Source organism: Leuresthes tenuis, unplaced genomic scaffold (genome assembly GCF_036924035.1).
Source record: "Leuresthes tenuis unplaced genomic scaffold, fLeuTen1.0.hap1 SCAF_11, whole genome shotgun sequence".
Classification (NCBI taxonomy): domain Eukaryota; kingdom Metazoa; phylum Chordata; class Actinopteri; order Atheriniformes; family Atherinopsidae; genus Leuresthes; species Leuresthes tenuis.
Window position 1 is genome coordinate 14,521,026 of NW_027325365.1, and position 27,623 is coordinate 14,548,648.

A 27,623-nucleotide genomic window follows, 5' to 3' on the forward strand; every position below is an offset into this window, starting at 1 on the left:
TAGAAAATGTGAGCAAACTCATCATCAGGATTATTTCTTATCCCATTCCTGAGACGCATCGTCATTACATGTTGACAGCGATGGATGTCTGGAGAGAGTTGGAACCTTTTCATTATTTGGAAACGCTAAAGTTACAGTAGAACCTTACTGGAAATAAAAAGCTGAAACGAAGCTCGATACAAAAGAGAACAGTGCCCCCCTCTTGCTTTCAGGCAGATTTCTGGAGTAAGGTAGCTACTGCAAACAGCAGAGGCATCTGTGGTCCTCATACAGCCCGACATATAGCCTACCTACTGTACATCTCCGTGCAAGCATCTCTCCAACGCAGTGCGGCTTTAAGAGGACCGAAGCTCTTAAATCTCTGACTGGCTCCTCCTTCCGCCATGATGTCAGACGGAGGGAGAGCGAGAGGAAGAGAGGTGGGCAGTATTGAGGAACTGAGTTCATACAATACTACTGAGACATCTACAGCTTAGCAGACAGATACGGTGAACCGCCTATCCCGGCTCCTGTAAGTGATGCTGCACTGAGGCACACTTTGATCCAACTCCACCGGGGGAAGATGCGCTCCCTGCCTCCCTCATTTAAGAGTTTTGGGAGCGTGCACTACCTTAAATCAGTAAAAACAAGTGGTTTTTAAGATAACTTAGGTTCAAGCTTTTTGTTATTCATCAGAAGTCTTGCTTTTTTTTTTTAACCCCCACCCCCCCACCCCTCTTGGATTGAAGTTTTGCGCCCTGGCCAAGAGGCGTTTGACGCACGTGCAAGTGACAATCCAGCGTTTTCAGCTGGTGAAATTGTGAAGCAAATATAGGCAAGGGACACAAAGTTTACGTAAAACAACCTTGGATCACAGCGTTTCTCCGCCTTTGGGATTGCGAGCCTAAGACATTCGAAGAGGAATTACAGCGTCCTTTTCATACAAACTTGATCGCTGTGCTTGCCTTTCCTTTTTCTTTCGTACGCAAGGACCACATTGATATTTTTATTTTGTATTTTTAGCTCACGGATAAGTTTTATAGTAGGTAACATTGTTATTCTACTTCGTTTGCCTTTTTGCTGCCGATTCTGATAAGGATCCTCTCTCCCCAAATTCTCCACTTCAGATTAATTCATGGCACTTCTTTTTTGTAAATCAGTGATGTCTCTTCGCGACGGTACTGACGGTTGATTTTCCACCATATCCAAGCACAGAAGGTGAGATTTTCTTTTTTATTATGACTTCTCTGATTTGATCAAATGTATTACTTTAGCGTTCTCTGGCCATGCACGCGGCCGTTCTGTCTCATTAAGCCTTATAGCTTATGTGCTCCGTAGGATCAATTTAATGTCCCAATATCGACGTGGACCTGTTTTCTATTTACAATCACAGACAACAACATACAATGGGTAAACATGTCAAGATAGACTAAGGTAAAATGAATCATTCTGCTGCGACAGTGGGTCAGTCAAATGTTCCGTGGATTTTCCTGGAGCTGCTACCCGATCTAAATAGACTTTAAACAGTGCGTCGTAAAATGAAGCTGAGTTGTCGCATTATGAGAGTGATTTTCGTGTTAATGTTTGGTCAGGAGTTTGGGGGTTATTTGGTTTTTCATTCCTCTGATGGCTACATAGACAGGCCATCTTTATGAGAGCATCAAACTGCAGGGACTTTTCAGACCGGTTTTTCAGCAGCTTGCGTGGGTGCGCGCCGATAGCGCACCCTTGCTTGAGCGTTTCACCTGTCACAGACCCCAAGGGCTGTAACTCTGGTGGTTCTCCGACTGTGGAAAAAATATATGTAGCTTTACATGCACACAATCGATTGCTGATAAGAAGAGTCGTTAAAATAGTCCGTGTAAATGCCAGCTAAATGATGATCAACGCCACAGTTGGTTGAGTTTTTTTTTTTCTCTATTACCAATATACCCGCTCAATACGCTCTATAATACCATTTGGCTTGTTTGCGAAGCCTGTCGAACTCAGCATATGTCGGAGCATGAAATCAAACGATAATGTGAACTTCCTAAAGGTGAACCGAATATTTGAAAGCTGACTGTGGAAGCTGAGTTTTTTGTTGATTTGCCAAAAGCAATAAAACCATTTGCTCATTCACAGCCACATTTTATATGATCCCAGTTGGTACAGAAAAAAAAAACATAGTTCGCTGTAGAGCAACGTATTGTGGTCAAACATATCTAATTATGAGTTGGCACACCTTGAATCAATCTGATTCTGATGGCTGAGAGGTGACTTTGGGGGTCATTGACTTCCAGGGAAAAAATATTTGTAATTTATGTTTGAAGAGTCCAGAGAGTACCTATTAGAGGTCTTAGGGATGCTTCCCAAGTGTCAAAGACGTTATCTTTCTGCTTTGCTGCTAGTTTTTATCTTCCAGAGTATCTTATATTTTCACTGTTGCCCTTTGACAGTCACTAAAACTCATTTAAAAGTTGATACATAGTCTGAGACCATTTAAAATGTTCTGAATAGATTTCTGATATTCACCATATTTTGCCCATTGAGTTACCATTAAAAGACAATATAGTGAATACAACCACCCACCATAAGCTTGTCCTCTTGAACTGATCTAAGAATCTATGTCTACAAGTGGCAACACAATTTCCCCTTTGAATTTGAATACTGTGAATTATATAAAGATACTCTAATAGATTGGGTTAGTGTCTTACCAATGTCATCAAAACAGAAATTTCTGGTTTAGTATTTAATTATGGTACAAATTGTTTCAGATTCTCCTACTGTTGATTTTATTTTAAGTATTTGAAATTCTTTTTTATTTATTTTTTTTGTATTTTTGTATAATTTCTCTAGCAGTTAGTCCGTGATTTAGGATTTTGTCACATTTTCATGAAGAATCTTTGATTTGAAAGTCCGCTATACTCAGTAAAATGATGTGACGCTATGACGAAGTGTTTATACATACGTTTAGCTGTTGGATTACATTTGCAGGTGTGGACTGCCCTCTTGAGGTTCATATTACCACATTGAAGATTAGCTTGTCGTTTTGTTAATGGAGGAGGATAAGAAATGTTGTGCAGCGGCCATTTAATTACCCAAGTAGTGTAACTCTTCACAATCCAATTTGATCGAAGAATTATGAAGGCGACTTAAGTTTGAACACACACTTGCTTTTTTAGCTAAACAGTACTGTTAGAGTAGAGAACAGTGTTGCACCGCAAATAATAGGATGCTATTTGAACATCATTAAGTTTGCTTTTCCCCACGCTTTACTATAAACAACGTCAGTGCTACCATCAATATTCCACATTGCAGATTGACTTTGGTCCTAGAGTTGCTGTTGAAGATTTCCAAGAGAAATCAACTTTTATTCCTCCACCGTAGGAGAGAACTGTTTTCGCTTTGTGAACTGAAACAGAACTGTCTGATCATGACATAAACTGGGTTTGTCAGACTGTCATGATCCTTAAAGCTGTTAAAAAAAAAGAGAGAGACAAGACAATGAAAAGTATTGCATCAACTGCTGCCCTCTCGTTGGAAATCTCCTTGGATCCACAGACAATGTTATTAGATACAACAGTAAAAACATTTGAAGGACTCCAAGCTTCTTGAGCCTTAGCCTCAACAATACCAAGATTACAGTTTCTAGTTTGGGCCATCTTTAGGGGTAAAGGTAGAGGGTGATTGTAGCTGTATGCCTCCGCTACTTTCAGCAGATGCAAACACCAGGAAGACCCATCCATCACACTGTCATGGAAAGTGATCTAAGGATGGCCAGCTCCTTATCACTCCCAAGAGGGAGGTTTGAGTTTGCCTACTAGATTCAACCTGCTGTTTGGGGCTCAAAATAGCATTTCAGGAGACTAGTGAAATGTAAGCAAAGGAGACACTGAGTGACAACTAGAATCCTCCCCCTGTTACTTTTTTCCCCCGCAGCACAATTCCCTCCCTCACCTAGTTTATCCCTCATTGACAGGTTTGTATAGCATTGTGGCAAGCAAACAGAAGTGCAAATGTTAGAAAACCATGGCACAGAGTTAAGAGCCTCCATCAAGATAATAGAATACAGAGAGTGAATGTGTTTTGACCATAATATGTTCAAGAGCAAGAAGTACCGCTCACCTGTTAAATATCTAACTTTAGCATTTGAGTTTGAGTACTGGACAAGAAATAGCTACATACATACCATGTCTATGCATATCTGACATAATAGTTCAATTTAGTTCCCCGACATCACATTGTAACTGCAAGGTTGTCTTTTTCACTACATTTGTACTCCTGCATGTTCCCTGTGTGTAAAAAACCCACACTACACCCCTTCATCCTGCAGAACATTATTGTCACTTACAAGGGAGAGGAAATCTAGATCATCCTTTGATCTTTTCTGTGTTTTCACTTCAGCGAATCACATCCCATTTAAGGATGTAATTTAAACTTCATTATGCGTTGTGAGAGCTCAGCCTTGGTCTGCTCGGCGATCAGCACAGGAAAGCATTGGCTGCTCACTCTCAGAAAGTGTGTCACTGTTACTAATAGGATATATATGATCAATATTTTGACGTGAAAGCTTAACACTGTCTGTGCTCCTTTTTGTGGGATGAAAAAAATTCCCAAACTGATCAGTGCTGGCCGTGCTTTTTTTGTCCAACGGTTCTATAATGAGTCTCATGTGATTGCTTTATGAGATGTGTGAAGTCTGTCTTTGCATGTTTCATGAATGCCTTGCAATTGTTGCAGATTCAAAACCAGCCTAATGAAATTTTTATTTTTAATCAATTCCCCTTTGTCAGCCAGCCGAGAACTTCAATTGCCATGAACGCTGTTGCCCTGCCAATTTAGAGGACCCCTGTCGTGCAGTTTAGGTAGTCATACCTTTTTAGGATACTGTTTGACTTATGTAGATAGATAGAAATTTCAAAAAGTAAGAAATATCATGATTCCCAAAAAGCAATTTGTGATCCCTTGTTACTGCAGATATGTATGCATGTTACAGCACCAGCTGTAAATCGCTTCCAAGAACGCTGTCACACACACTTTACTGTTCTTTGATGGAAACGGATGTTTGATTTCAAGGCAGCTGCCTTATTAATACAAACCAATATCTTGAGGAAAGTCATATGCAGTTAATAAGCTCTGAAGGGGGTTGTTGGACTTTAAAACACAGCGGGAAATGAGTAATGAAATTAGCTGTGAAGTCAATTGTGCTGAAATTCATGTAGCCAGCGTTATTATGTCAGGTAAATATGCATGTACCTGTGCATTGGTGGCTTTATCCTGATGCGATTTGAAACACCCCAACGATACTTGACTCGTGATATACGGTTTCACTGAACACAAATGCAATTTTATAATTACATTAGTTCAGCTGCCAAATGCTCATTAATGCCCGTGTGGCCAAACCTGTTTGACCTGTGTGATTGTGGTGGAAATTAAGGAATAAATCTGTTAAACATGTCTGATAATGGGTTAGATGAATAAATAAGTCAAAATGTCAGTTGGCAAACCACACAAAGTAACTCTCCAATAACCTATTAATTAAAGGGGAGAAAACAGTCAATGTCTTTGTCTCTTTTTTGTTTTTAATCTACTATCAGTGAAGTTATTGCATGACTCCTTCATTGTGTTCCAATGACCTACTTTGGTTTTGGCAGTTGGCAAACCTGCCCTGTGGCAAGCATTTACACATATGAAACAGTCAAAAAAATTTGTAGAACAACAGCTTGAAATGAACTGGACCTCCCCATCAGAAAACATTTCAATGAATAATGATCAGTCATGGAAAACTCATCTTCGGGTTTTATCTTTACATGCAAACAGCCAACTGGGTACTTTTACATTTGATGCAAGAGAGAAGAGCATCTGTCGCGATATAGAGAAGTTACAATTAGACGTCCCTAATTTGACTGATGGTGGCTCACACAATGAAGAATCTCACACTGTTTTCTCCTTCCACTGCTGCTACTCTCAACAGTGCTCTTATCATACTGTTCTAGTTTACACACATGGGCGTTCATGAAATATTTGAGAGCTCAATTGTTTACATTCAGAGCAAACAGAGCAAATGAGGCTCTCCATTAATAGCTGCTGTCAAGCAGTACAACTGCAAGTGTGTGTGTTCTTGCATGAAAGCACCAACAGTTAAGGATCAGCTTTGCTTCCTCCAAATTAGCTGAAATCTGGATGTAGAGTTAGAGAGACTACTGCACCATTTTGACTCAGACTGATTCAGATATTGCAGCGTTTTTTTTTCTTCTTTGTGTCTTTGTTTCATCCATGGTAGTTTGTGAATAAGCATATGATGCAACAGTGAACTCAACAGCATTCGTATTTCTCAATAAAAATATGAAACAGTTCATTACAGCGATTAAACGGATTGATGGAAAGTGTGACCTACTAACCTTTACGTGTCTCCTTGCTCTATGGAAGGTTAATTGTATGAAACCGTCATTAATTTGGTCTCAAAGCCATGGGAAAGATGTTGGCTTATTACAAGTGAAGATGAAGAGGTCAAGTTCAAATCTCTCCATTCCAGCTAAATGTACTAATTACAGTGGAACTTGAATGTATTGTTATTTTCTGCATTGACATTGTGTGTTCTCTCTTTCTCTTTTCTTTTCTTTCTCTCGTCTCCTTCTTCTTACAGAATTGCTGCAGTAGAAGTGAAGCTCCCATCTGATCTTGAGTATGGACTTAGCAAGTCAGTCGCTAGCGCTGGTGGTCTTGCTCACCTGTGTAGTCTTAATATGCAAGGCCCAGGAGAGGGACTACATAGTGAAGGAGGAGCAGCCAGAGAATGTCCGTATTGGGAATCTGCGCAGGGACCTGGACCTTAACCTTGACCCGAACATCAGGCTTTCCTCTCCGCTGCAGTTCAAGCCTGTGTATAAGACAGGTGACGTGCCTTTGGTGAGGGTTGAGGCCAACACAGGGGAGATCTTTACCACCAATCACAGAATCGACCGGGAGAAGCTGTGCTCCGGGGTCTTCACTGAGAAACGCTGCTATTATGAGATTGAGGTGGCAGTGCTTCCCGATGAGATCTTTAGATTGGTCAAGATCCGTTTCCTGATTGAGGATGTGAATGACAACGCACCCCTTTTCCAGTCCACTGTTATAAACATCTCGATCCCAGAGAACACGGCCATCAACACCCGATACCCAGTGCCATCAGCGTTTGACCCTGATGTAGGGATCAATGGGATCCAACATTACGAGCTAGTCAAGGTAAATATTCATTCTATTCCATCTCCAATATGTACAAAGAAAAGAAAAAATGTACAAATGCTTATTTTGTGAAGCCTTTATTTGATTTCCATTTCTCCAACTAATCCTGGCGTTGCTGTGTTGTTAATTGTGTTAAAAAAGTAATATTTGTGTATTTAAACTGACATTTTGAAGGAGGACTCTTATGACCATAAAAGCATATAATTACAATCCAACTTTAGACAAGAAACTGTTCCTAGTGTTTCAAACCTGTTTCTGGATATTTTATTCATTTTGAATTAATGATTTGGTTTTGAGTCTAACACTATTATTCTAACTGTTTCGAGTATGTGTCGTCAGATTTTCATCCAAGCTCTTACAAAGGATATAGAGATCCCACTTAGAGAGTTGTAATAGAAATAGTACTCTTCATCAATTATCTATTAAGAATAAACATCCAATGTTAATGGCACATGCATGTGGTCATCTCTCTCTAGTGTCTAGTATGGCCTCCTTATGCCGTATTATCTTCAATCAGTGTTTATAATAGCTTCGACTCTCATATGTTGGTGGATTTTATTTCACAATCTGTTTGCATCAAAATCCAGTTATTTGACTAAACCAAAAGTACATATTGTTCTTCAATAGTTCTTCTGGGAAAAACAGCTTACATGCTTGGGGTTGTTCTGCTTATTTTTGCCACTTTTTTTCTAGAAATTTCCCTCATACAGATATCTTGCATTCAGAATTTAATATTCTGTCAACGATGGCAAGCTGTGCTGGCCCAGAAAAAAACAGCTCAGCCCAAATAATGACACTAACGCCACCATGTTTCACTGGTGGGGTGTGGTTATTTTGCTGGAATGCAATGTTTTCCTCTCGCAAGCCATAACACTCCTCATATAAATGAAAAATAAAAAATGATAAAAGTCATCCATTTCAAAAAAGGTCTCCAACAACCATCCAGCCTGACATATTGTAAACTGCAGACAGGTGGACAATGTTCTTATTGGAGACAGCTGGCTTTTGTCTGGCAGCCCTACAATAAATGTTTGGCTCCTGAACATTAACATTAGCCAGTGTAAGAGAGGCTTTTAGTTGCTCCTAGTTTCCTTTGTTACATTGCAGACTATTACATGTCTTGCTTTTAGAGTGGTCTTTCTATGTTGACTGCAGGGAGGATGCCTCCTTCTTTCATTAATAAAGGTGAATAATAATTGAATGGTAGTTAATGGTGTCATGATACACTTCCACAAACATATTGTGACAGTCAGACTTTGATAGATCCCTGTCCTTCGAACAAATAGGGTCCTTACTCACACCTAGTTGTAAGTCCATTTGTTGGGAGACCAGACTCCTATGACTCTGTCAAATTAAGGTTGACTTAAATTTCTCCTGATGCATATGAAGAATTAGAGGGCTTTATTCAGAAGATAATATATATTTGTCCCATTCCCTTCACTGGGTTGTCATCGTCGATATTTTAGGACCGCTGTGTGTACTCCTTTTTACTTAATGTACTCCTTTTACTTATTTCCCGACCTGTAAATTGAAGTATTTAAAGATGGCATTTCATTTGAAGATTCTCAAAGATCTGCAGCAAGACTGGAGTTGAGAATGGGTCATGTTGATTGTCTGCGATGTCTTTGTCTATACGTCAAGCTATTTGGTTCAAATTAATTAAATAGTGAATGGGTTACAGAAATTGGTCGTGATAGATAAGAGTCTGAAGTCTTGTGTTACTGGAAAACAGCGTTTCAGTTATCTGTCTGCTTTAAGGATTTAATAAAATAAATAACTTTAAATGGCTTTTGGGGATAAAAGCAAAGAGCAATCCCACAGCCATATATTTGATAGAAAAAAAGTCATTATGTTCTTGTAACACAATAAGAAAAAAAAAATTGAATGGAAAGTATAAACCGAATTGTCTATTTCTTAAATAATTCAATAGATGACTGTCTTCAGTGCAAGTAGAATATTCAACACACATGTAATTGATTAGGCTCTGCCTCACTGCTTGGCCTGCAGCATGCCACCTGTCTATATAAAGTCTGATTAATTTGCTGTTTTTAATTAGTGACTGCTTACATTATTTTTCTTTGCCAGTTTAGGGGATTGTGTGTGCTATGATTCACACTCTGCATTAGCTTGGTCTAATAACCTAGTATAGCACTTTAGTTGTGTATCACTGCCCTGTATCAATAAAGGAAATTAATATAGACTAGCATTAAATATATGACCTACTTTTTCATAAAGTGGAATATGTTGCAAAGCCAAACATATTTCATATCAGCCATTCGTATTTCCATACGCCTCCTTTTATTATGAGAGGTTTGAAGAAAAAGTGAGTTTTCACCATGTACAGTAATAAGGTAAAAACCATGCTGTAGAGAGTGCATACACAGCATATACTCCTTGTCCAATTTCCAGCTACAGGTTACATGTACTGAGCATACTGTAGTAGATTAAAGCAAGTGCAAAGGGATGAATTGTATTATGCTAATAGATGCCTCATGCAAGACTAGGAAAAGCTTTTTCATCATCTAATTGATGCTCTTTCACACTGCAGTGCAATATTTTCTGTTACCTAATAGAGTTAGCCTTAAATTCAGATTTGTAAAATGATATGATTAATTCTTCAGTTACAGTCTAGACTACACTTTATGCTTTGTGTTTTGGAGATGAAACGAGCTCATACAAATAAAGTATAATTAAAGAGGTGCAAGTCCTCTGAAGGAAACCCTAAACATAACAAACACCAAAAGGTTACTGTATCTGAGATCACGGTGCGAGACAGATTTGACAAGTCCACCTTGTATTCTCAGATTAACTCAACGCTGTGATGAAATGAACAAAAGCATTGGTGTCTGTGTCTGTATTGCCTACCAGTTTGCATTTTTAAAGAGTCCCTGCTGCCAAGACCTCTCCAGTGCAATGTCCTGAATTGTTCATGCCTGGAAAATCACCAACCAAATGTTCTGCTCATTAGAATGATCATCTGCAATCATTTTCTTTGCCCTTTTCAGAATATATATATATAGCTCTCTAAAACCTTTTTGTCTCGGACACAGTCGTATCCGTGGGTTTGTGTCACTGATTCAGTTCTTCTCATTATATTCTCATTGTATCCAAGATTAATTTTCTCGGGTCCCAGGTTCTATATAAAACGCAAAAAGCCTTAAAGGAGCCAGAGACATTTTCAACTTTTTGTATTGTTTATTTCATAAGTGCAGGAGAAAGTCAGAGGTTTAGTGGTGAAGCACTGTACAAGCAATTCCTAGAATAGCTCTTGGCTGCTAAACCACCCGTGGTCTATCTGTGTATGGTCCTCTGAGATTTGTTCCAGAAGCTCGCTCAGAGTGATAGTTTGTCCAGGTTTTTTTGTGTTGTTCAAGGCATGGCTCTAAAATTGCTACTATTGTGAAGCGCAGTCAGTCATATTTAGTGATCGGTCACTCCACATGTAACTTGTTTGTGTTGTCAACATACGGAAAGAAAAAAAGAAACACAGGAGCTCCTCTTTGTTCACCTTTTCAAAGCTAAGACGAACAAGGCGTCATTTGTCCTGCACAGTATTGTGGCACCACACTTAATGATTGGTAATCACGCTTTGAGTGGAACTCTGCCATTAGTGTTATGTCACTTTAATTGCGAAGAGTTGTCCACAAAAAAGAAGAGACAAGGAAAGTAATCACACATGTGGCTGGTTGGAGATTCTCCCATAAATAGGAGAAAATAAGATTCCACTGTTGGCTTTTCACAAACATTGGTTCCATTCTTTTTTCCAGTGATATATGCATTTTGAGAATTTTATATCAGAATCTGTCGGCAAATTCAAAGTGATCATATTTCTTAAATCATGGTTTTTAAATGATCGTTATTTCACTGGCTGGGCTGCGCATCCCTGGTAAACACGATGAGGAAGTGAACTCATTAACCCTGAACCTCCTTAACCTTAGCCCACGCTATTTTCACCAGCCAATCTACTTGGTCTTCCTGAAGTATAATTTTGATTTTTAAGTGGATGGAATTGTCTTTTTGCTGGTACTCCATATCTAAGTTGAACCAATTTAATTCCCCAAATGATATGAGGATGCTAAATTTATTCAAGTGCTTTGTAAACTTTAACTAATTCATAGCCTGCTGCCCATAGGCATCTAATTTTGGGGCAGAAAAATCACTGTTAAGCATATCTTCATTCTCATTAGCATCCTATGCTTACACATTATTCTCTTATTAGGGTTGACAAAAGGAAACAAACAATTCCCAAGTTCTTTTATCTTAATTATGTGCATGGTATCACAGCCAGCAGCAAAAGTGTGAGACAGATAGGAATAAAACAAAGATGGAAGAGATTGAGAAGGAGAGCAAAAAGTCTGCAATATAAAGCGGTACTCCCATCCATGGGCATCACCGTTAGAACACAGAGTTCTCCCAATATATGTCATTCCTCATAATCTGGCATCTCTTCTTCTGTTATTTTCCCTCAATTATTTTCCTTTGAATTAGTCAACTCTCATTAGATTGCACGTACCCCACATCTACAGCTCTCATTGAGACCTGTGGCTCTGTGGGCTGAAAAGGAACTCATCAAAGTTCAACAAGGCAAGCACATACAGTACATATGTAGTTGAAAAATGAGAAAAGGTATAATGAGTGCACTTAGTCATTTAGCGAGCTTTGTCCTTTTCGTTCAGCCCTAAGGTTCCTGGTGAGTGACTCATGTTGGTACTTGGCCTTTTCTTAGCCTGCCCTAGATCTTATCACAATCCACCAGGCTAATTCTGCATTCAGGAAAATGCACAGCTGGAGAGAAAGCTCTCTTCAACTTATTGAAATGCAGTGAGAGTTGCCTTGTCAGTTGTAAAATTGTCTCAAACCAAGACAAAAGCATGGAGGAACCGCTAGCTCATAAATCATCATGCAGCATTCCCTTTGACGCATGTTAACTCGACATCCTACTATTACCACCATGGTTTGTCTAATATCAGCGCGCGGATACTGAGCTACTGTGCCAATTCTATAAAGTAGTCAAACAATTGAGGATTGGGGAGCTCTGTATGCATGACGAAGTGGATCACAACACAGCCCCCAGAACCTTTCTCAACCTTTCAGTTAAGAGAAATCATTTTTGCAGTGCATGTCGAGATTTTAGCCATGTGACAGATCCTACATTTTATATGCCATGTCTGCTTATCCCTATATGACTTTATCTTGCCAAAGGGATCACAAAATGAGGTCTGAAAGATCACTGCTGCAGTGTTGGCTGTTTTAAGTAGTTCTGTCAATCACTGACGTGTTGACAACATTTCCTCTGCAAGCAATTTTTCAGAGTACACAATAATTTACATGCTGCAGCTGCACGTTTCCTTGTGTCGGCTACAACGCTGTTGGCACAAAAACAGCTCTACATTTTGAAATATACGGCAGGCTCTTGTGCTCACAATTTGGTTTAAATGGTCCTCCCTTGAATAACGAGAATGTACATATCTTAATCTCATTTGATAGCTGTGCCTAGACAGAGTAATCTCTTCCAACATTACGTGCAGCATGAAGCTTATCTCTTTAAAGAGGATGCTTTTTCTTGTTTTACCATGAAACTGCTTCTGACTGAAGGAGCTTCAAAGGGCTTCTTTGTTTCATAATGTGCATGCAGCTCATTCATAGGCTTGATCTTCTTATTTCCTCCCACTGGTCTCCTTTTCTCCTCTTTTCCATCCCTTCTCTCTGTCTCTCCCTTACTCTATTCCTTTCCCCTCAATTCCATACCATGCGCCATTTATTGTAAACATTAGTGCTAGCTTTTTGGATAGAAAACATTTACTCTTAACAACCAGACCCAGTTTTGGATTTCTCATGTGGATTGCTCATGAATTTGTTTTCATTTTTCTTTTGCTTAAGATTTGTCTGGAATTAGCTATTATATAGCAAAGTGCCTTTATAGCATGTAGGGTTGTTCCACTCTCCCTCTCTTAATCTGTCTGGTTTTGCAGTCTACTTTGATACAAATTTATTGGTGTGACTCCATTTACATTTGTCTTCTTCTCTCCTATGATGAAGTTAAAATGGTGCAATGCTGCTTCCTCTTTTCTAACTTGATACAAGATAGGAGGAGAGAGAGAAATCTTGTTTTAGTGAAGGAAGAAAAAAATCTTATGAGGAGACTAAATACATTTAAGCTGTAGTTTCTTGGAGCTATGGAGAGACCTGAGTTATCACAATGATTGGTCACATTTCAAAAGGATTTATTACCTTTTTTTAACATTTTCTCTGGATTGTGTTTTCTAGACTACGAAATAACTATAAAACAAGCTGATGATTAGCATGTTTGCACATTTGCAGGGACCCAACTGAGATGAGCAGTGCAGTGCCAATAACCTGCTGATCATGCTGGTAAAACTGCTCTTGATAATTCACAAAAAGCAAAAAGAAGGGCAACAAATGGGGCTGAATGATCAAAAAAAATCAAGAATTAGTTGATTTGTTTTTTAAACAACTACAGAAACAAGCAAGTAATAATGTGATATTGTTACTCATGTTATCGATACCTTGGACATGTTTTATGTATATTGTTTTCTAAATTTTATTTTACAACCTTGAGTCATTAAAGCAAAAGTGAAATCAAACGGAAATGATTATTTGGAATAATAAGCAACATTTCATCTTGTATTTGAAGTTCAGATGTTTGTTTTAAAACTTGACATTGACATTTTTTGCAGTCAACTCAACAAAAGTAACCAAATATATTGTATTGTCTTTGCAGAGTGTCAGTGAGTTTGGCTTAGACATCATCGAGACTCCTGAAGGTGACAAGTGGCCACAGCTCATTGTGCAGCAGAATCTTGATCGTGAGCAGAAGGACACTTTTGTCATGAAGATAAAAGTGGAGGATGGTGGCAACCCTCCGAAATCCAGCACTGCCATTCTCCAAGTTACCATCTCTGATGTCAATGACAATCGTCCCATCTTCAAGGACAGTGAGCTGGAGGTCTCTGTACCGGAGAACGCTCCAATGGGAACATCAGTCGCTCAGCTTCATGCTACGGACGCAGATTTAGGTTCCAATGCACAGATCCACTTCGCCTTCAGTAACCAGGTCTCTTCCTCAACCAAACGTCACTTTGCAATCAACAGCTCTACTGGACTGATCACTGTGAAGCAACCACTGGACAGGGAGGTAACACCTGTTCATAAACTCATTGTCCTGGCAAGTGATGGCAGCTCAACCCCATCCAGAGCCACAGTAATTGTTAATGTCACTGATGTTAATGACAATGTTCCCTCCATAGACACTCGCTACATTATCAACCTAGTAAATGGGACTGTACTGCTCTCTGAGAATGCACCCCTCAACACCAAAATAGCCCTTATTACTGTTACTGACAAGGATGCAGATCTGTATGGCAAAGTGGCTTGCTACACTGACCATGACGTTCCTTTCCGGTTGAAGCCTGTCTTTAATGATCAGTTCTTATTGGAAACAGCTGCCCCTCTAGATTATGAGACAACTCGAGAATATGCTATTAAGATAGTGGCCTCAGATAGAGGGACTCCTCCTTTGAACACCTCAGCTATGGTCCTTATTAAAATCAAGGATGAGAATGATAATGCTCCTATATTCCCCCAGCCTGAAATTCAGCTTTCCATACCTGAGAACAATGACCCCTCAACACAGTTAATAAAAATCAGCGCCACTGATGCAGATAGTGGACATAATGCTGAGATTATTTATGCTCTTGGCCCTGATGCACCTGATGGGTTTAACATTGACAGACGGTCAGGAATTCTCTCTGTTGGCAAACGATTGGACAGAGAGAAGCAGGAGAGGTACTCATTCACTGTCATAGCGAGGGACAACGGCTCTACATCCCTCCAGAACAATGTCACCGTCAGGCTAATTGTCCAGGACCTTAATGACAACAGCCCAGCTTTTACACACCCTGAGTACAACTTCTACGTGCCTGAAAACCTTCCTCTCTATGGAACCGTCGGCTTAATCACAGTGACAGATGCAGATGCGGGAGATAATGCTGTCATAACCCTGTCAATTTTGAACGGAAAAGACAATTTCATCATTGACCCCCAAACTGGTGTGATCAAACCAAATATCACCTTTGACAGGGAGCAGCAAAGCTCCTACACGTTTATGGTCAAGGCAGTTGATGGAGGGCAGCCTCCAAGCTCCTCCTATGCCAAGGTCACTATCAATGTTGTTGATGTGAATGACAATCGCCCGGTGTTTGTCAGCCCATCCTCCAATTACTCTTATGACCTAGTGCGAACCACCACCGCCCCTGGTGCTGTGGTCACCAGAGTGTTTGCCATTGACAATGACACAGGTATGAATGCTGAGCTGCAATACAGTATCCTGAGCAGCATCATCATCACATCCAGGGTCTCCCCTCGAGGTCTCTTTGCCATCAACAAAACAACCGGTAACATAACGCTGCAGGAGAAAATAGTCACAGCTGATCAGGGCCTGCATAGGCTGGTAGTCAAGGTCAAGGATTTAGGCCAGCCTGAGTCGTTACATGCTATCGCACTTATTCACTTGTTTGTCAATGACACTGTGTCAAATGCTACCTTTATTCAAGAGCAGCTGCGGAAAAGTATGGAAACACCCTTGGATCGTAACATAGGGGACAGTGAGGTAACACCTCAAGCTAATGGATATGTGATTGTTGTCATAGCTATCATAGCGGGGACCATGACTGTCATCTTGGTGATATTTGTTACTGCTCTGGTGCGCTGCCGGCAGACACCCAGACACAAAGTAGTACAGAAGGGCAAGCAGAGTGGTGAGTGGGTGTCACCCAATCAAGAGAACCGTCAGATCAAGAAGAAGAAGAAGAGAAAGAAGCGATCCCCCAAGAGTCTCCTCTTGAACTTTGTGACCATAGATGAATCAAAGCCCGATGACCCAAGTCATGAGCATGTTAATGGTACTCTGGATCTTCCTGTGGAGCTAGAGGAGCAAACCATGGGGAAATACAATTGGGCAACGACGCCCACTACCTTCAAACCTGACAGCCCAGATCTAGCCAAGCATTACAAGTCCGCATCCCCACAGCCTACATTTCAAATCAAACCAGAAACTCCTGTGGCCCCAAAGAAACATCATGTGATCCAGGAGCTCCCCTTGGACAACACATTTGTGGTTGGCTGTGACTCACTCTCCAAGTGTTCATCGACTAGCTCCGACCCATACAGTGTCTCAGAATGCAGCTGTCAGGGGGGATTCAAGACTGCGGGGCAAATCACCACCCGACAGGTAATTCATGACTTTTTTTTTAAACCCACCCACACTAGTCCCCACTTACACTCCTCTTGCTATTCCCTGGTAGGTGATGTGAAAGGGGGAGTGTGGGAGCATGAAGCCAGGGGATTTTTCTTGCACAAGCCATGACCATGTCAGCATGAATGTCATTTGCACTTAAAAATGCAAGTATTTAAGAAAGAACATAAACAAATAATGGCGCAAACCTTTCACTATACTTTTGTCATTTCTCATATTCACTTTACTTTATAAGCAGCCATAATTCCATCACCAGATTACATTTCAAGGTTAATTCCATTTTCAGAATCTTTAAAAATTATATGAATGCAATCCTTCCGGCTACCTATTTTTAACTGTTAATATTTGGTGGCAGTGGCTTGATTTAGAGGGGTCTGGGAAAGGTGACAATGATTGAACTCTCTACTGTTGTATTTGAGGTCAAGGGCGAATGAAGCTGTGTATATCTGACTGACATGTTTAACAAGGCATGTAAAGCATGTCAAAGGCTACTCATCTCATCAGGTATTCATTAAGCCAGAAAGTGTGTAGGTAATAGCACAAATAAACTCTGCTGATGTGCTAAAGCAACTTGATAAATAACTCTTTTGTGGCTTCTGTCCTTAGAATATAAAATGTCTTAAATGTGCCAGTGAGGTTCGTGGCAGTATAGCTAATTTGAATGCCAAGGTACAGCAAAGGGCTTATGAGTCCCTAAGAGATACGTGCCAAATACGAAGTGGCGCAATAAATAAAAGCTGGCGAGGGAAATAAATGTAAATCAGATGTAAGGAGAGGTGGCCTTTCTCAGTGCTGACAGCCCAAGTACAGTGCTGCGGGGAAGACTGAGTACTGCTTGGGGCTGGGGAGGGGTCACAAGGATCAAGGTGATGCAGATTCTTGAGACCAATAAACTTCAACACCAAGGGAGCAGTAGTGAAAAAAGCCTGCTAGGTCAACATAGCATTAAACCCATAAATGTTCTACTTTAATTACCCTAATTATTGTTAGGAATGGTTTATATTAATACACATTATTTGCATCCTTTAAATTCGATAATCTAAAGGATGGATAATCTCACATGTATGCCACTTTGATGTGTTTTTGTTGGTGCTGGGCGAGACATTTTAGAGTGGTGTTCATAATATATGAGAAAGTATGTACATTTTGATATTTGACCAACCATCACCAGAACAATTGAATTAGATTAGGCTGAGTGGTCTGTGCACAGGGTAGCAATTTATTCACGTTGATATGTGTGTTGCCATAGTTTCCTCCGAGTCTCAAACATCCAGTCAATTTTGTTGGCTTTTCCTACCGTTTTCTTGTCTTGTGTTGTTGTGTTGTTTCTTTTGAGATTCTTGAAGATTTGGTTGTTGCTTGGTCACACTGGCTTTTGTTTTTGTTCCGGTTTTGATCATAATAATCACAAATGCCATTCATCCATTTTTGGGTCAGTTTCATGATATTGCATCAATATTTGATTTTTTTTTCTTCTTCTTTCATGAGGTGCCTGCATTTGTCTATGTCTACAGCCTCATGTTGCTCTTCGTCTCTAGATCTCTGGTTCAGTTCTGTCTCCTTGCTCCTAGTGTTCTTCTGTGTGACATCTAGTCAGCTTTAAAATTCATTTTACTGTAGTTGCTGCAAATGACTGTTGATCCTGTAAAATATTGTACTTAGGCTAATTCATGAAGACACCCACATAGAACTGATAGTCATTTCCTTCATCCACCTTTTATTTAAAACCCTAGTTAAAAGCTATGCCCTGCCATGGTACATTATACATAAGCCTACTACATGCTCCTGGTGCTGAAGATTTAGTTCATAATGTGTTTATACGACACACTGACGAGTTGTCAGAATGATTTTCCCCTCTTACGCACAGTTACTGCCAAGATATATTCAGAAATATTCAGTTTGTGTTCAACAATTCTGAATAATTATCCAATACGAATGTTATGCATCACAGATTCAAATTGATTTTCACTTATGTTGCTGATCAGAGTGGAGTATTTTAGTGCATATAATTTCAAATCTATGAATATTTGATGAGTAAACATTCTTCCAAATCTTGAGACTATGTTTATATCTCGTTAAGGTATTTATTCACTCATCTGATCTGAGACATGTTTCTCGTGTAGAGCTTTCTCATATCTCGATGTCACATATACCGAGCAGCTGCGTAATATATTTGAAAAAAAATTATACACATTTATGTATATATATATATATATATATATATATACATATATCTGTTCTGAAATCTGTTCTTAATGCTTCTACTCACCCACTACTATCATCAGTGGCGTTACACTGAAAGCATATGTAATTTTTGTGTCCCCTTGAGCAACTGACAAGTGATTCCTCCCACTTTAGACATTAGATTTCCCACCAGTTTAAATTGTGCTTATTTAAAGCCTGTGTCACAGAAAAAAAATAGCATGAAGCTACGCCCGATGAGAATCGGTGGTTGCAAAGGTTAATTAAATGCACTAAAGGGTTAATCACTCGTAATACAGTATGATTAAAATCACTGTAATTGGTTTGCGAATGAGTCTGATAAGAAAGAGGAAAAAAGCAGCCGTCCTTTAAGATTATCAGGATTTCCACAAACTATCCTTAGGGCAAGTCATTTTTTTCAAGATCCAAAGTGATTTGGGGTAGATGACCATCAGACCTGTTTGTTACAGTTTCATCCGAGTTTGATTTTATCTTTGTGAGTCCTCAAAGAAACTCCATTTTCTAAGTCTAAAGAAGAACACTTGAAAACAGCACTTCTTCAAAAGGTGCGCTTCTTGCTTTTATCAGATGAGGTAAAAAGAATATGTGAGCACTCTAGAATTTGTTGAGATCATTTCAAGTGCGCTTCTTAAAACAGAAGCTGCATTTGTTCTGTAAGTGGCAGCTATTGTGGCTCTCTTCTGTGAAATGTAATGCCAGAACTCCAAAAGCAGAGATCATATGCAGGATGTTGAGTTCTCCCTTTTGCTTCATCAAAGTAACAGACAGTGCTTCAGTGACTTTGTAGTGATCTGCCACACACCTGAAGCCGGCGAAAGTAAACCACAGACAAAAAGCCCACACTTGGAATAATAACGGGGAGGGAAAACAGGAGGAGATAATTATGGTTGAAGGTCACCAAAATGTTTTCTGAGACTTTACAGATGTAGCTGATAAAGAGTAAAGCTTGTAAGAATACATCAGAGACTTCCGATTTGTGCCACCATATGGCTTCATTATACAGCGAGAACTGTATTTGAAAATGCCAGCCTCCTCTTTTCCCTCCCTTCTCTTCACAGCTTTTTTTATGCATCTCATCATTTTCTTTTAACCCGTACCCCCTTGATATTAGAGGTCAATCTGCCTCCAGTGATGAGGAGCTCTTGTTAGAGCCTGGGCTTTAGAGCGGGCACATCAAATAACTACCACCCTTCTTGAGTGATTTCAGACATCACAGTGAATATACAGAGAAAAAGAAAAAAAAAGAGGTTAATGAATTCATTTGTTGGAGGGTTGCTGTTTTACGAATATAACCTCTTGTGGGATGATGCAGGGGAGTATTTTGTTAGTGCCGTGTATTACCACATACATTGAACTTATTTAGGAAATAACAGATAAATAGTACCCCTTAGAATAAACAGCCCATAAACTAAAAGTGCTACTGTTCTGGCTCTGCAGAAAATAAAAAAATAGAAATAGCATTTGTCTCATGATTTATTGTTTATAGAATTTAAAAGCCGTGAACAGTGTAAACTACATTTCCCCACATCATTGTGTGTTTCTATAGGTAAATGTATGAGTTTTCACACTTTGCCAAGGTCTGCTGACAAAAATTTGAAAGGATCAGATGCCATTATTTTTACAATATTAACTCAGTGTTTTTAATATCAAAATTGATGTCAATATCAAAACCTTGTTTTGATGGCACCTTTTTACCATTATATTTTGTTGTTGTCCGTTGGGTTTTTTGTTTTCAATCTCTGTTGAACCATTACATCAGCAGTCACTGTGTCTCCCTACTGTAAGCATTGTCCGGTCAGATTCTCCCTCTTTCAAACACTCACCGATGTCTCGCTGACTTTCAGAGGAACAGAAAAAATGTCATATTCTGTACATATCAGAGGACCCACTGGCAAGGGTCCCGAATGAAAGAGTGGGCCTAAATTGATCCAAATGTATGTCTTAGGGGAAATGAGGAGTGCTCCATAGTGTGGTGGGAGACAAAAAGACAAATTGGGAGTGATAATTGGATAAGATTGCATGCTCTGATAAGTACAGGAAAATGCACAAAACTTGTGAAACCTGTAGCATTCTTCAAGGAAACCTGACACGGTAACGACTTGATTGCCAGCCGTACCTTGAAGAATGCTTTTTGTTCTCTCGTCTACACTCTTTTCAGAGACTTTTTTAATTCAGTGTTCAATGTAGCCTCACACTGATAGGGCTACAGCTCAGGCTGCTCAGAGCTCAATGACATTGTAACTACAATCTCCCTATATCTGTCTGTCTCTCTATATTTCAGGAAATGGCACTGAAACCACCACACTATGGCACACTCTGTGGCACAGGTACAGCTCGCTCCCACAGGATTAAAATCAATCTCTAGCTCCCACTTCCTAAAGCGAGAAAAAGAGAGAAAAGAGGCAGAGAGGGCAGAGGGAGGAAAAGAAGGAAGGCGAAAACTGAAGAGGTGAAACAAGTACTTTACTGTCTCTACAGCCTCAAACTCCACCTCTTTATTCAATTAAGTAGATATGATGAATTTGGAAAGGGAAGGGAAGGGTGAGGTCTCAGACAAGGAGGCATGCTTCGTGTTGCTGCCTGAAACTTGACAAAGCTCCTCCTGTGATGCTGTTGGAAGCCTGAAATGCTTTAATGAGTCCTATGCTACATTTGAACTGTATCAATGAGGATTATATGACCTGAACCTTCCCCAAATTTATCACACTCCAGCCACCAATCTGTAAAATAGGTGTCAGTAGATCTGTAAAGTATGTTTATATGTATGTATGTATATCTATCACAGAGTTGATGGTGTTTATATTTATTGATTGCATTTATTTGCCTTGTTTTCAAAACTGCCTAGTGGCCATTTTATTTTCTTACTTTCTATTTTTTCTATCATTTGACTGGGCTTGCCAATGGAACTGATGATTTTTATTGTATTTATGCTGCAAGGTCTACAACCTGTAGGCTTACATTAGTTTTTAGCCAACTCAAAATGTATCATGTGTGTCATCCTTCGCCTTTTTTCTGTTCCACATTTGATGCCACCGATAGCATTGTGGGTGACGAGTGTGGCTAATGTAACAGAAATACGCCTGGCCTCCCAATCCACCCACATCTGCAATGCTCTTTGACAACTGTGCTAAAGATCACTGTTTTGTTATTACACTGGAAGAAATGGAAGGACAAGTTTAATACTTTTAGCTAAGCCACAATCACAAGGGACTAACTGCTGGGGTCATAATCAAAAGCTGTTTATGTAGGGCAGATTTGAAGAGCACTGAGCTTAACCTTTCATGTGTCGCTTTCTGTGCCTAAATGAGAAGTGATTTAACCCATGAGGTTCATATTAAAATGACTCCAGATGATAAAAAACAAAAAAAAAAAACAATAATCCTCAGGCAGTGGTTAATATGAGTTGGTGGGTTTTAGCAAACATTGCATGACTTTGTGCACTTATTTAGTCAGACTAACAAAAATGTCCAGATGAGAACACTGAACACCAAAATGAAAAGGTAATCCAGGACTCAGTTTGAAAACAGCAATAAGTTCACATTTGACAGAAAATCCACGCTACTTCTTTGGCCTTTTATTCAGAGTATTAGTTTTTTTTTTCCCCTCTTATTTTCTTTTACCCATAAAACCATCATGGTATGCTCGTCTTTACAGTAAACACCAATAAATGGCGTGATGGGTCAGCAGCATTGTTGTTCAATAGTTCTCTTAAATGGAAAGCTTAAGACTTTTTTGATAGGTAAGGCTTAGCAGTAATCTTCAGTACACACATATGTCCATAGAATTAGAGTTATTAAAATAGACATAGCCTGTGTATTCACTGAAAACTGTACAGATGGACAGGACCAGAGGCTGTGTCTTCTCTTATAAGAGACTATATATAGTAAAACTAAAATTACTCCACCGACCAGAAGCCTTTTTGATTGTGTTCCAGTCTTCATATGTTACGACTGTACAGACTATGTCTATTTTGAATCTTTTAATTTTATGCGTGTGGCCTCTCAATGAGGCAGGTTGTTATTATTTAAGAAGGTATGTTCATGTAATTATGGTATCAAATGTATTCACTACTGCGTAGGAGCCACAGTATGAAATATACATAGCATCCTAGCACTGTGTAATAATTAGATTTGCCTGATCTTTGGGGAAAAGAGAAAAAATATATATATACATGGGGAGACCTTTTTTCCTTGTAAGGGAGACAGAAAACCTCACTTTTATTCAATGTGAAGTTCAATATGCACCTTACATGACCTTTGTAATTGACTTTGATTTGCCAGTGTGGAGAAAACTGTAAATGTTTTGTTTATCTCTGTGTGCGCTTCTGAAATTTATTAAAGTCTTTTGCATTGTATTGCATATTTTGATGACTCTTCTTATTCACTGTTCTCAGTATTAGCTTATATCACTCAGTTCACTTGTCTGCATATAATATAGCTTCCGTATGTGCTTTAACAGTGAGACCACAATAAGGCAAGCACATGCTTGAGATGACGTGTCGCATCTCTCACTTACAGTTTGTCATAACATTTGGTCATGCACATTGCGGCCTTTGGAGGTATGTTTGGCTGCGTTTGAACACCATCAACAAGAGCTGTAGCTATACAGTAGGTACAGACAATTAATAGAAAAACACCCATACATTCTGTCTTCGTTTTGCAACAATATAGCACTTAAATAGTAGAAAGAAATTAAGATATTCAAGTTTAGATATACATCACTAATTAGGAACAGATTGCAGATAAAAAGCTATGTAAATCTGGAGAGAATTCATCCTTTGAAGTGCACAGACAAAAACAGCAGAAAATCTTTTATTGGATCTTTTTTTTTTTTTTTATTGTTTTTATCTCCCTTCCATGAAAGCTGATAATGATCGTATGATTATGATACCTCTGTGCAATAGTGCACGAATGTAGGGTTTTACACATCTGAGAGATTGATGTGAGAAGGTGCAATAACCACCACTCAAATGTTGTGTTATGCACTGTTTATGCAGACTCGATCCAAAAATACAAACTTGAAAGGCACAAAACAAAGCCTGACAAGAGAAAATGTTTAATTGCTTATCAAAGTTGCTTCATATTTTTAAACTGAGAGAGAGCTAATCAGTTCCCTCGGGAAGAGAGTCCTTGGTGATTTGCAAAGAAAATGGCGCAATCTGGTTGAGAAAGTGTATAAATGTCAGTTTTCTATTAATAGGTAAGCGTTAATCTGCTAAATGCATCACCTTCACTTTAAAACAGAGCTTGGATGGATCATATGGTATGGTTTCCACTTTGAGCTGGCTAAATTAGTTCAATTTTTTTTTAATACATTATTAGTTAATGAACTGCTTTCAAATGAGCCATAAATATGGATTAAAAAAAAAGAAATATTCTGGAAAGGAAGAGCATTGAGCGTTAACATGTCTGCATGAAGGTGGAGTTGCGGATAAATAGATTCCTCTTTTGCTTTGGAATGCAAAGTTAAAGAGGAAAAAGAAGTGAGTGGAGAAAAAAAAGATTTAGAGGAAGCACTGAGCAGCAGTTGCAGGTTTGATTTTTTTCATCCTTTTTTTTTTTTTTTCCTGAGGGTGAATTTGTGCATTCCTAATCATTTTTAACACTTATGAGGAGACTTTTGAAAAGTTGATCTGAAAAAGAAGTGCTTCCAGAGTTTCTTTGTTGACATACCTATCATGATTTATGAGGACACAGTATTGAATTTCACCTAACAGGCCAGAACGCTGGTTATATTTGGAGAATTTGATTGCATATTATGCAATGCGTATACAGACCCACACCCAGGCATTTACACAGACACACACACATCCATTTATTCTGTTGTGATGTTGAGACCATCCATGTGGTCCTCATTAATTGCATTTTTTACACAAATTTTCAAGTTTCCTTCATTCTGTGGCTACAGGCATCTTAGTTTCTGTATGTAAACTGTTTAAAACACCACAGTAATCAAGCTGGCATGTTTATTCTTAGTTAGAAATAATAAACCTCAGGATTAATCAGAAAGCACATGCGAAGCTTGTTATTCTAGGCAGAGCATGCATGACTAGCTCAGTGACTTTCCACAACCTTGAAAACGCAATCGGTTCAATCAGTGCCTCACTGTTATCAGTCTGTTGCCTGTAACATAACACTTTAACATATCCGTTATTTATGTGCCTAACATTGCAAAGTAGCTAGTGAGATGGCCAGGAAAACCACCATTTGTTCATGTTGCATTGATTTTTACGAGTCACCAACATTGCCCACTGAGATCACTGTCATCTGCTGCAGACAGTATAGAGTGACAACTCAAGATTACAGATTGTTTTAGCTAAATGATGGCTGCAGTTGCTGTCTCAGCTGATCCCTTAAAAGCTGTGTGCATTGAGAAGTGTCAGCACTACTGTCGATGTTTTATGATATTTCTTAAAGCCGTCTGAAAGCAGTAGTCATGAAAGTGTGTATTTGTTTTCCTATCTCATCATGCCTTGTAAATATGATTAACGAGATTTTAGCAGCCCCTCGCTTTAATAGATTTGCATGCTTATATATGTCTTATAGTGGTGAACCAAGACACCTTAAACGTGGAGGTTTTACTTTGCGGTTCTTTGCTTCCCATTAAAAAAAAAAACACCCCTCTTTTCAATCTGTTAATGTAAATACTGTAAATGCATTTAATGTGACGGGTGTCTGCGAGAAGGTGTAAATCAAATTGCATAGCAGCAGGCATGTTTAGGTTATGATGTGAAGTTGTCCCGAAGCAATACTGACTGTTTAAGCAGAAGCTATTTAGGCATGTGATGTGCAGCAGGGCAGGAAACAAGAAGATGTTGTTTTACTGTTGCACTCCACTCAAGGCAACACTCCACACAATTGCTGCCAAATCTTTGCCAAACTGAATAATTCAATCATCCTCCCATAGCTACGTTGGGCTAGCTACCTTTGTGTGTGCAACAATCAAATCAGTGTGGAAGCCTGCCGAGTGGTTCTTTCTGAGACCCTGAGTATAGCTGTACAGCCCGGAGATTGTTTTCATTGAAAACAATTCTGTTGATTAAACGAGGTGTGACTGTGGAGCAGGGATCTGAAGAACATCGATTGCTTGTACAATTGTTTGTTCCTTGTTAAAAGTGTGATCTAAAACTGTGGTTGCTAATAGTGTGCAAAGAGCATATGGTTTGCTGGTGTGCCTCCAAGATATAGCTCTGTCATCCCTAAACTATCCCAGGTAGAGATTTCCTTCATTATATTTTGGGTAGGATTAAAAAAATGCCCTCAAGATTAACAACCATGCAATGATTTTCAGAGTTGTACTGGCTGGCGGATTTGCATGGCTTTTGTCAGAGCTTCATTGTTATATTATATGTATGTTGCTACAGTTAGTAAAAGCAGGGATAACTGAGCTTTAAAAGCATTCTGTAGGAGATACACATCCCCCACTCTCATTCCACCCCTCTTTTAGGCAATTGCATAGTTTCAGCCTTAGTTTTACCCATGTACTTTAAACTATAAACCCCCAAAACACAATGATATAAAGGCATTATTACGGTAAACTGACCACTGTTTCTTTCTGTCTCTGTGTTTTCATGTGTTATTATTTTAGCTACTAGGTCACTCGTGCACCTGCATTTTGTGGCGATGCACACAAAATATGGGTTGTTTCTATTGAAATTCTTCCCTCATTTTACATTCTCTTAAGCATACAGTCAGAAGCCTGTGGAGCAATCTATCATTCTGTGGAGCAAGTGCATTCACTTAACAAAGTCATATCCCACTGTGGGCCATTGTTCAACAATATGGGATGCAGTCAAAGTCAAAACAGAGACTCTTTTCTAAATGATATCTCAGCTGTATGACTGAATTTGAATATCAATCTTCAATATTTAAAACTGATAGCACTTCAATAACTCCAGGACAGGATGTGTGAGCTCAAGAGAAATACACCCATTATTGAGTACAACGTCATGGCAAGAAGCAGCCGTTTGTTTGTAAGATGAAGGAAGTCAGACTTAAAGACAGGGCAGCAACTTAAAGACTTTGGCCAAGGAGGGCCATGTCTGTGTCCTCCTTAATCCTGGTAATCCTTGCACAGAATTCTTGATTTGCCTTTGTAAAAGAGATTGGGAGATGATAAGATGCTCGTCCGCCTCCTTAGAATAGCTGATAATCTGGTTTGAACAGAGGACTCAGGGGGTATTTAGCCTGCCTTAACATTTGCCCAAGCAGATGGCGCTGATGGGGGAAGGCACAACCTCAGCCTCCAACCTCCTCCCTCACTGCATGGTCCTCTATGGGGGAAAAAAAGAACAGTGGGATGATAATCAATGTTGTTTATTTTGCTGCTTGACTCTTTAAGTACTTTCAGCCAGATTATAGGCTTTTGCAGGGGATAATCGGGAGACCGCAGACAATTGCCTTTTTTCCACCCTGACAGTATTCCCCTACGAATGCGTAAAGACAAAGATTTAAAGAAGATGTCAATTCCTAATTCCTCATTAGTCCCATTGCGAACCTTGTTAGAATTAACTGGACACTGCTCTAATCGCTGCATTTGAAACACTTGATTTTCTGGTGCAGTGGAAATACCATATCCAGCTGGAAGAAGACATCCTACAAGTGATATCTCAGTTGATGCTTGAGCTTGAAGATGTCTGTTCCTGTGTGATCAAAAACACAGAGAGTATGAACCCAAAGATCTGCTGCACTGTAATTGTAACACTTCATTAGTTAACAAGAAGTGTGCTGACATATTCTGACAACAGAACAGTTGAAAGAAACAGTTGCTATTTTTTAAACTGCAAATGGCGTTGTCCTACAGCTGTCAAGATGCTCTTATCTGCAAAAGTTGAATAGACACAATTTTGTTCTAATAACAACGTGCAATTTCAGAAACTCTTAGAAAACTGTGGCTATACTATACATCTGATAACATGTAGGCAAGTTGGATGCATGACTGC

General features: G+C 39.3%; 1 protein-coding gene across 2 annotated transcripts in view; it reads left to right on the forward strand.

Moving 5' to 3' along the window:
* The first annotated feature begins 462 nt into the window (after positions 1 to 462).
* Positions 463 to 27,623, forward strand: part of pcdh11 (protocadherin 11) — a 120,774-nt gene continuing 93,613 nt past the window's right edge. Inside the window, exons 1-4 of one of the 2 annotated variants that reach the window (XM_072395623.1) lie at positions 463 to 1,197; positions 6,605 to 7,185; positions 13,928 to 16,435; positions 20,964 to 22,999. In XM_072395623.1, the coding sequence (XP_072251724.1) occupies positions 6,646 to 7,185; positions 13,928 to 16,435; positions 20,964 to 21,047 (3,132 nt within the window). In that variant the 5' untranslated portion in view covers positions 463 to 1,197; positions 6,605 to 6,645 and the 3' untranslated portion in view covers positions 21,048 to 22,999. Of the gene's footprint in view, positions 1,198 to 6,604; positions 7,186 to 13,927; positions 16,436 to 20,963; positions 23,000 to 27,623 lie in introns of those variants that run through there. The other variant, XM_072395622.1, reaches the window with a different exon arrangement.